The sequence below is a fragment of the Gopherus flavomarginatus genome, chromosome 16, assembly GCF_025201925.1.
Source record: "Gopherus flavomarginatus isolate rGopFla2 chromosome 16, rGopFla2.mat.asm, whole genome shotgun sequence".
NCBI lineage: Eukaryota > Metazoa > Chordata > Testudines > Testudinidae > Gopherus > Gopherus flavomarginatus.
In genome coordinates this window covers 21,346,838-21,356,937 of record NC_066632.1, presented here as the reverse complement: position 1 = coordinate 21,356,937, position 10,100 = coordinate 21,346,838, and the positions used below count along the sequence as shown (strand labels likewise).

At 52.2% G+C, this 10,100-nt stretch overlaps 1 protein-coding gene across 2 annotated transcripts; it reads right to left on the bottom strand.

Moving 5' to 3' along the window:
• Window positions 1-680: 680 nt before the first annotated feature.
• ATP5MC2 (ATP synthase membrane subunit c locus 2) lies at window positions 681-9,276 on the bottom strand. 2 transcript variants are annotated; one of them, XM_050926021.1, is made up of 6 exons: window positions 9,170-9,225; window positions 7,510-7,778; window positions 6,741-6,806; window positions 4,043-4,120; window positions 2,718-2,908; window positions 681-955 (listed from the first exon to the last, which is right to left on the bottom strand). In XM_050926021.1, exons 3-6 carry the CDS (start codon window positions 6,777-6,779, stop codon window positions 841-843), a joined length of 423 nt encoding a protein of 140 aa, XP_050781978.1. In that variant the 5' UTR covers window positions 6,780-6,806; window positions 7,510-7,778; window positions 9,170-9,225; the 3' UTR covers window positions 681-840. The 2 variants fall into 2 exon arrangements, with proteins under 2 accessions (XP_050781978.1, XP_050781977.1); XM_050926020.1 differs by lacking the exon at window positions 7,510-7,778 and having other exon boundaries at window positions 9,170-9,276.
• Between the last annotated feature and the right edge of the window lie 824 nt (window positions 9,277-10,100).

Sequence of the window (10,100 nt, the reverse complement as noted above, 5' to 3'; positions counted from 1 at the left end):
CAGCTTGGCTTTCAGAGCCCAAGTGTTGCGAGAGGCCAGGGTCTGGGAATGCCCTCCCTTCCCTAATGGGCACGTCTTAATGAGAACAATGAACAACTCTAATCTTTGTTTATGGTGATTGTTCTAGACTGTGGGGTGGGGGGAGGTGCCTGGGACTTGAAGGGACTGCTCTGCCATTATAGGAGAGTCAGCCTGAAGAAAGACTAGAGCTGGAATTTGGCCAGGACATGAGGATTAGACACCCAGACTAGTAGGAAAGCAGCCTGGGAACTTGACCACAGATGGTCAGAACCTCAGATGATACTTCCTGAAGCTCACCAGCACCCAGCACACCTCCTGTTGAGTCACCCATCCCAAGTCCTGCAGCACCTAAAAGCTCCCCCAGGGGCAAGGCCTCACCCTCCTTATCTTACCAAGGTCTACCCAGAGCACAGCCCTAGGCAGCATGGCTGCAGGTACAAGTATCATCAGCTAGCCGGTGGGTGCACACTAGAGTGACCAGATGTCCCAATTTTATAGGGACAGTCCTGATTTTTGGGTCTTTTTCTTAAATAGGCTCCTATTACCCCTCACCCCCATCCCAATTTTTCACACTTGCTGTCTGGTCACCCTAGTGCACACACATAGAGGAAGAGGCCAAACTGGCTCCCTGTATGCCAAGAACACACCAAGAACCTGCGTTCTGTCTATCAATACAGTATTTATTCACCTTCCCTCAGTCAGGGCCAGGCCAGACAGATTTGGTTAGGAGGCAGGGATACCCCCACCTGCATTAGGACATTCACAACCGCTCACGATAAACTAGACACAGGAGGAACACACAGCAGGAAGCTGGCTCCATCACATGGCAAAGAGGATGAGGAAAGCCACCATCAGGCAGAAGAGCCCCATGGCCTCGGAGAGTGCAAAACCCAGGATGGCGTAGGAGAACAGCTGCTGTTTCAGGGAAGGGTTTCTATGAGGGGAGGAAGAAAGCACCAGTCAGTGAAGCACGTAGGAGCATAGTGAGCATCCCCCATGCTGCCGGGCTGGGCACGGCAGCCCAAGAGTCAGATACACCAATGTGCATTGCCAGATCCTAATGGCCCATGAGGTTCTTTGCTCTTGATCAACCCCCTCTGGCTGATCCCCAGGACAGTCTCTGAAGAGAGCCAGGCACAGTCCTCTTGGCCAGGGGGAGAAACCACTACAACGCACAGTCGTGGGGAGGTGAGGAAAGTCCCAGATCTCCCATACAATAGAACTGCCTAGGAGTGTTCAGACTAATGCAGTCCCAGCCTCTCCCACCAGGGAGCACTGTAGTGATTGCTGGCTGCAGAGGAGTTCCCAGATGGGTGAGCCCTAGATTCACTCCAGAGGGGTCTTTACATTCAAGAGTCCCAAATTCATGTATCTGACAGGTGTGTGATGGTCTGAAAGAAGCCTGACTTGGTGCCTACACCTGTCTCCTGCTTTCTCAGTGCTGGGCAACAGCATTGGGATTAGCATATAGAGCTGACAAAAATCCCAGTGTTATAGGTTTAGGGTAAGAAACCAAAATCCACCCTGATCACTAGAGAGAGTCCCACAGCAGGAGGAAGTGGGAAAATCCCACTTTGTTTCAGAGCCACCAACAGGCTCCTTGGGACAGCCCATGTTGCTGAGGAGAGGATGTGAACTCAGCACCAGGCTGACAGCTATGGAGACTCTGCAATAGAGGCACAGCAGGGGACAGTACCAGGGCAAGCTTCCCCACTGTCCCCTACAGCATGCCCCACCCTGCCCAACAACGATCTCTCTAGTGGAAGTTTGGCCTCCATGGCTCACTCAAAAGTATCAACAGAACTAGCTGGGAGCAGGGGACATTCTCACCCATGAAGGATGAAACTGAAACCTGCCAGATTCATTTGACCCACAGACGGTGGCAGATTTCAGGCTGGATCTGAATCCGTGCCCTAGACAGGAAGGGCTTGACACCCAGTAAGAGTCCTCAGCTGTCCTGTTCCTACCCCAAATCTCCTGCTTATACAAAGGACTGGTCAGACCGATTTAGAAATGCTCCTCATGGACAGATTACGGTCCCTTCCACTGACAGAGCCAAGAGCATTGGCCAGAGGACTGTAACAGACTAGGCACCATGTCCAGGTTCAGAGGAATCCATCGCTACTCCTTTTAAAGAGGGCTATCGCATAAGGAGCTGCCATCTTAACAGGCGGAGGCTGCACAGGACAGCTTAAAGAATCCAAGTCCCACATGAATGCACAGGAAGAGCAGGAGACTGAGTTCACTCTTAACAGCCTTTCCCTTACAACAGGTCTGATGGGTCGTGCTTTCACTTGCACCCCTGCTCTGAGGCTCGTGCTGGGAAGTCCTAGCCAGACGTAGTCAATTATTTTTTGTCATGGTCCAAATTGCTTGGTCAAGGTATAACTAGGTCCAGATTCCAGAGAAAATAATAAAAAAATCAATAATGATAAGAAGATTTTGGAGTCCGTTCAAAAGCATCTGGCGGTCCAGATTTGGCCCATGGTCTGCTTGATACCAGGGCTTTTGAGCGGAGCCCGGAGCTGGAGCGCGAAGCAGCAGGTTTTTGCCTGGAGCTGGAGCGGAGCCGGAGCACAGCTCCAAAGACCCTGCTTGATACCCCTGTCCCAGGCCCTGCTTGCACCAGCTGTAACCAAGCCAGGGGACAGGGTTAAAGCAGGGGCAGCGCTAACCGATATTGGCTCATTCCTTACCTGGCATAGCCAATAATGAGGCTGCCGAATACGGTTCCAATGCCAGCACCAGAGCCGGCCACCCCAACGGTGGCAGCACCAGCACCGATGAACTTCGCCGCGGTGTCAATGTCCCGGGAGCTGGAGCTGGTGTGGACCTCCCGGCGCACAGCTTGGAGGAGGGCATTCTGGGGTGCTGGGGTGGAGCTGAGCTAGGATGAGTTGAAGGGATGAGAGAGATTCAGCTGGAGATGGAGCTCTACAAGAACCCAAGTTTCCCACATGGCTTGGAGAACTGACTTCATGGGCCTCTAGAGGGGTGAGGTTGTGAGTTAGGCTAAAGAGAGGGGCATAATCAGTGCAGTGAGCCACAGAACTGGGAGCCATTTAAATTCAGCTCTCGCAGATCCCTTGTAACCTCAGACAAATTGCTTCACTTTGGTGCCTCAGTTTCCCCATACGGACGGGCAATTCTGATCTCCCTGGGGTTTTAGTAAGAGAAGGCACTGTGACTTGCTAGGCCTGGCAATGAATGCCTTAAAACTACTGTCGAGCTGGATTTCCAGCATTATAAAGCACTGGCCTAGAAGCATTCCTGAGATATTGGGTTTAAAGCAGTCTAATGCTCCTGCTGCACCGCCCCCTCCCTCTCATTTCTATAGTGCCTTTCACTTGAAGGATCCCAAAGCGCTTTACACATTTTAATTCTAATACATGATCCTTCTGTGAAGTTCTTCACCCACCACTGAACTGCAGCCATGGCTGGGGTGGAATTTGGCAGCTGTTTAGCTGTGTAGAATACTTCTGGTCAGGAAGTGACTTCTCAGTTGAGCCCACATGAGGAATTTGTGGGAGCAGACTAATTACACGTCGAGAGCTGGCTGGGACTCCAGGGCTAGCTTCCTTGTATGTGCCAGAGGATCCTGATCTCACTGTTACACCTAATCTGAAATACAGCTTGCAGCAGCACAGCGCCCTCTAGTCTCCTGCTGGGGGATCGGTTCACAGTTGACTTGTAAGGAAGAGCACCTCCTACTGAATCACCAATCCCTTTCCACAGGGAGAGCTTGCAGCATTGTTAACATGCTTGCTTCTGTTGCCAGATTTTCCTCTTGCTTTACGATTCTCCCTTAAGTGATTAAGGGCAGAAGCCTGAGAGAGGAAGCCAGCCCAGCTGAGCCTCCTCACCCAGCAGGGATTGATTCCCACCCCCCAGCTTCGCTCTAATCAAAGACTGCTATGGAGTGGACTATTTGCTCTGCACGCCCCCTGCTGGGCCCAATGTTTAAATTAATTCAAGCTCTGAAGATCCTCTCCACTTTCATGGTCCAAGCTCAGCATTTTACCTCATCTGTCCTGGCCTCAGGCCTGCTCAGCAGGGAGGCAGAGACTGGTCTGCACAGCAGCCTCGAGTTGTTCCTCACCTGCAGACAGACAAAGTAATCATTCAGACGGAGCCGCTCTGCCCAGAGAGGCAGTGCAATACAATCCCTACCAGATACTCAGTGCCAGCTTCCTGCAATAATCTGTCAGATCAGTTATGCTGAGACTGGAAAGGAACTGGAGCAGTATTTCCCCCACCTTGCAACTCTGCAGGGAGTGGGAACATTTACATAGCACCCAAAGTGTGCCAGGCTCTCCCCCAGTGTTAGCTGGGGCTGGCCCAATGCAGAGTGACTGAATTATTTTCAGGGACACCAGAGCAGCTGTTGCTCCAAGAGTCAAGACGGGATGTCTTCTGCAGTTCATCTGCATAAAGGTCCCTCCGGTGGCTGGGTGGACAGCCTGATCCTGGAAGGGGCTGGGTACCTTCAGAAGTCAGGCCATGAATGCCCTGCAGCAGTTCTCTGGGTTAAATCCAGCTCTGGCATAAGTGGAAGCAACTGCCATTGACTCCATGGCTGAATGTGGCACTCCATGTCTCTGCAGTAGGGGCAGAGGAAAGGTAGCACTTTCCCCGAGGCCAGCAGGAATCCACACACTTGGTAGCAGCACTGGCATCGTGTTGCTACTTCCTGTTTTAATACGTTCCAAACCAAACTTATTCCCAAGCAGGGCTTAATTTGTAATGAAAGAGTTGCCAGGGCTCAAGCAATTTTTTTTTTTTTACTTTCATAACTGATGTGGCAAGCCCAGAAGTGCCGGGGCTATGAACTGCTAAGCCCAGAGGTGCCGGGGCTATGAACTGCTAAGCCCAGAGGTGCCGGGGCTATGAACTGGCACAAACTAACACTGTTCTCAAGCCTCTCTGCGTTCCCACATCACAGTCCATGCGAAGGCAACACAAAGGATGAAGGTTACCAAACGCTGCCTCTTCATGGACCAGTATGGCCCAGGACAGTCCATCATGGACGGTAATCCTGATCACTCTTGCCCCTGGAGCTGGCGGAATAACTAGGACAGCAAGTAACCATTACCTTGAAACCAGCCACAGTCAATGTGAAGTTATGCCCTACTGGAACTCCAACACAAGACTAACACAGAAGGGAGGAACTGAACTGGGAGACACAGGGGACAGTAACTTACCCCAGGGCAGACACACACCATCCAAGAGCCAACCCTCTTTCACTGAGGTCTTGTCTAAAGTACAGGGAAAGGTCGATCTAAGCTACGCAATTTGAATTACATGAATAGCATAACTCAAGTCGACGTAGCTTAGATCTACTTGCCGTGGGGTCCACACTACGCAACGTCCTCCATTGACTCCCCTTACTCTTCTCAATCCAGTGGAGTACAGGAGTTGACGGGAGAGCGATCTGCGGTCGATTTAGCGGGTCTTCACTAGAGCCGCTAAATTGACCACCCGTGTATCAGTCGCCACAGGTGGATCCCCTGTTAAGTGTAGCCAAGCCATGAGACTCCACACACTTAGATGGTAAATGGAGAGTGCCTCCCATTTACCATGGGATCACCTTATTGCTGGCACTTGCCACTCCGGGCCAGGTTAGCACAGATTTAGCAGGAAGCACTCCAGTTAATCACTGTTTCCCTCCCCACCTATGAACTGATGAAACAGGAGGCTGGGGCAGCCATATTTGTTGTACACATCTGGACCGAACTCAGATGATCATAGCAGGGATTCACTTAGTGTCAGGTGACTGAAGCCAGGGTGAAGCATGTAGCTAAGCAGGGCCCATCTACAGTAGGGCACTGTGGCAGGGGAGGAGGTCTCCACAACATAGCTCTGTGGGTCAATGTAGACAAGAGCGTCTGAGATGTGCCACAGCCTTGGGTGGAGCAGAGCTCGAGGCATGATCAGGGATCCCTTGACACTACAGAATCTCTGAAGCATGTTGTGGGAATAACCAAGTCCTGACGTGCGGGCCCTGAGGGCAGGCAGACTGGCACCAGGGCAGGGTTACTGAAAGCCAGCAACCAGTTACAAGTCTAATGGGCTGGCATCCTTAACATTGCAGCAGCAGCTTAGCTTAGAAGGAAGTTTTATTACACCTCCAGAGACAGGAAACGCCACCCAGCTAATTAGTAGCAAATAGGAAAAGGTTACAATTATCTGGCCTGTTGAGGGCAAGTTACCTCTAAACTAGAGTGCTGAGGCATTCATTGGTAACTGGCTAAGAGCCCATCCAATTTTGGATAAGATGTAGACAGCAGCTCCCCTCATCTTTGATACTGAAGCATGGTCTGTGGTAACTACAATTCCCAGCATGCACAGCATCAGTAATACCCACAGTCCTCACCGCCATACTGAAAATGAGGCTGGCTTTAGCCACCATTACTTTAAGCAGATACAGACTGAAGTGAAATCTACTTTTTTTTTTTTTTTTTTCAAACACACTCCCCTAGAGGCAGAATGTCCTAGGAGAACAAGACTGGGAGTCAGGGCTCCTGAGTTCTATTCCTAGCTTTGCCGCTCACTTCATGGGAGACTGCAGGCACCTGTGTCTTACTTCCCTCTCTAGACAAGGGAGATAACACTTACCTATGTGGCAGGGGATTGTGAAGATTAGCTAGTATGTTCAAAAACTATTGCAGAAATGCCTAGTATTAGAATTGATTAAAAAAATGAGATTTTATGCTACTCACTAGGGCAGGAGCAGAGACGAATTTTGCACAGGCATACATATTCGGGGACAGCAGGGGGTCACAAAACTAGAAGAGAAACCAAAACACCACCACATTAGGAATCCACATCGCCCCACAATTTCTATCATTCACCGCAATCGAAACATGCTGAAAAGAGGGGTGGGTGGGTGGGACTCCCAATGAATGTGCCAAAAGTTCAAAACAATATTACCAAAGTGATAATATTGATAACAACGGATAACTGGGATCATCACAAAGAAGTGACAACAGCTGAGAGAAGGGGGTATGATCATTTATTGCACAATATCAGACACACCAGAAAAGTGCAATGCTAATCCCATGGGAACCCACAAGGGGTTGAACAGTGCAGGCCACTGATGAATGGAGGCAGAGCACAAAATCCTCAAGTATTTAGACTGTAAGATCCTTTGGACAGGGATCAGCTGTTTGTTCTCTGTACAGTGCCTAGCACAATGGTGTCCTGGTTCATGACTGAGGCTGTTAAGAGCTACCACAAAACAAATAAGGTAGACAGCTCAGCTACCAGAGACCAATAACCACAGCTTGACTGAGCTTTAAAACACAGGCACCATACTGGAATGGAGAGAGTCACAGATACGATGGGAAAAACCCATCAGGGTCCTGTGTGATCTGGCAGATGACTGGGACTCAGGACATCTGGGTTCTACTTCCCATTGCTGCTCGCTCACTCAATCATAAGGAAATCACTCTGTCTCAGTTTTCCCATATGGGGATATAATTTACTTACACTGTGTAGAGTGCAAAACTCAAGTCATTTGCTTTCGTAAAGAGCTCTGGAGTTTCTCAGGAGACAAAGCATCTTCATGTCCCATCCCCTGATCCAGAACCATCCTCAGGTTCTGGGACTCCTCCCAAGCCCCCAGTAGCAGAGCCCCCTTCATCCAGGACTTGTGTGGCTGAGCCAAACCATTCTCCAGGAGCACTTGCATTATGTTTCCCGCAGACTTCTAACACTCAGGGTCAAATAAGTTCGCGATGGGAATGGCCCATTAACTCCTGCACAAATGGTCAGTGATGTTCAGATCCCCAAGGTCATTTTCAATGTGCATTAATACTCTGCGTGCCCCAAACACTTTTCACCCAAGGATCCTCAAGCTTGTGATAGGTATTAGGGAGAAGCAGAGTGGTCTAGTGGGTAGTGCACTAGACTGGGAGCCCAGAGTTCTACTCCCAGCTCTGCTACTGACTGGATAAGCAACTTTGGGCAAGTCACTGCCCCTCTCATCCTGTGTGTTTAGACTGTAAGCATTTCAGTGCAGGGGCTGTGTCTTCAGTGCCCTGGTCATGGCCGGGACCTCTACTGTAATAAAAATGGCCTTGTGGGCCCCCTGCAATATAGGTCAGCATCACCTCCAGTTTACAGATAGAGACCAGACCCCTCTGGCAGATAGGAGGCTGAATAATTAAAACAAACTGGCAGGGGTTTGTCACTGACTTCTCAACCATGGCTTCCCCTCTTTGGTACATGCAGGTCCCTGTTGCCCTAGCCCAGTACTCCCTCCACTAGGAGCTCTGTGCTGCGGAAGGGGAGTTATTGCAGTCTGAGATTTAGTTATCACAGGGAGGCACCACGTGGCTAAAGACACCACAGCTGGGTCTCTAAGGAGGGCAAGGCACTGACAGCAGCCAAGGCAACCAAGTTAAATGTAAGGCCACCCATTAGGCAACAAGCCACCAGGAGGCAGGGGAGAACAGGAGCCCTGGGGGTGAAGAGGGTTGAGGATCCCAGACCTAGCCCAACATACAGCCACCTAGTACCCCTCCTCCAGGCCAGGCAGCCACCTCCCTCCCCCACAGACCAACACCCCCCTCGCCCAGTCAAACAGAGGATCCCAGCTCCCCAGCCCCTTTCCCCACACCCCTCTCTGGCCACTTTCAACCATCCCCTCCCCTTTCGCCCCTAGCATTCTCCCCTTTCACCCCATTCCCTTCCCCCACACCCCTACCTTTGCCCTCATCTGCCACTTTCAACACAGCCCCTCCCCTTTCCCCCATACCCCAGCCCCTTCCCCCACAACCTCCCCTACCACTTTCAACTCCAGCCCCTCCCCCACACCCCTTTCCCTCATACCCCAGCCCCTCCCCCCACCCCCTAGCATTCTCCCCCTTCCCCCCACTCCCTTCCCCCACACCCCTACCTTCGTCCTCCTCCTCTGCCACTTTCAACTCCGGCCCCTCCGCCCACCCCCCAGCGTTCCCCCTTCACTCCCTCCCCTATACCTCAGCCCCTCCCCAGCGTTCCCCCCTCATCCCCTCCCCTTTCCCCCATACCTCAGCCCCTCCCCCCACGCCCCACCGTTCTCCCCCTCCCCAGCCCCAGCGGCCTCCCCCGCGCCAGGCCAGGCCAGGCCCCCCGCTCGGGTCGAGGACGCCCGGGGCCTCCTTACCCGGTACTCGAGGAGGAAGGGCAAAGAGAGAAGGGTCTCTGCGCATGCGCGGCACCACAACGCGGTAGGCCGGAACTCGGCGGCCAACGAAGGGTATTAGAGGGAGCGGGTAGCGCCCAGAGCGTCGGCCCGGCAGGAAGGTCCCAGGAACAGCTAGTGCTGTGTGCCACAGCGCCACCTGCTGATTGGGAGGCGGTACTATAGGAGGGCGACGCGCCGGCTACAGGCCATGGAGCGGTACTACAGAGGGGTGAGCGCAGCGTCACCTGTTGGCCGAGGCTCAGGAGCACGGGGTGCAGCGCTCCCTACTGACCTGGAGGGATACTGCAGGCGAGTGCAGCATCTTCTACAGACCCAAGGCAGTACTGCAGGTGGATGCAGTGCCTCCTACTGGTCCAGAGGCAATACTGCAGGTGGTTGCAGCACCACTTACCTGGGTTGATACTGCAGGAGGGCAGAGGGCATGGTGACAGCTGCTGGGCCAGGGCAGTCCTGCCAAGGCGGATGCTGCAGCACGGCCCTCTGGTCCAGGGACGGTACTGTGTGTGGAAGTACAATGCCATCTGCTGGATCAGGCACCATCTGCTTATTGCCATTTGCCCACCAGCAGCAGAGCTAAAGCTTAGGAAGCAGTGCCCAGGTAGGGGGTATTTTCCTCTGGGGATTATCTAGCATTCCATACAATACTGGCCTCATGAGGAAACCTGGTGCATCCAAAGGGAAAAGAAAAACCAGAGGAAAAAAAAGTAAAATCACCTTCCAGAACTTGAGTCCAGGATAAAGTGCTCCCAGAAGGGCAAGGTTATGCATATCCATGCAGAAAGGGCTGGGTGCATCAGGGCCACATAGATACCCCTCCTTGTGCCCCCCTTCCAGGCCTGCTGCTTGGGTTGAGATGGCATCTTTATAGAGACAAGGTGGGTGAAGTAAT

Bases quoted from the DNA above. Each gene is read 5' to 3' on its own strand.
- ATP5MC2 (XM_050926020.1), bottom strand. From the start codon at position 6,779: ATGTATGCCTGTGCAAAATTCGTCTCTGCTCCTGCCCTA. The intron at 4,121-6,740 runs GTGAGTAGCATA...GTCTGTCTGCAG, and splicing joins TCGTCTCTGCTCCTGCCCTA to GTGAGGAACAACTCGAGGCT. The intron at 2,909-4,042 runs GTAAAATGCTGA...AACTCATCCTAG, and splicing joins CTGAGGCCAGGACAGATGAG to CTCAGCTCCACCCCAGCACC.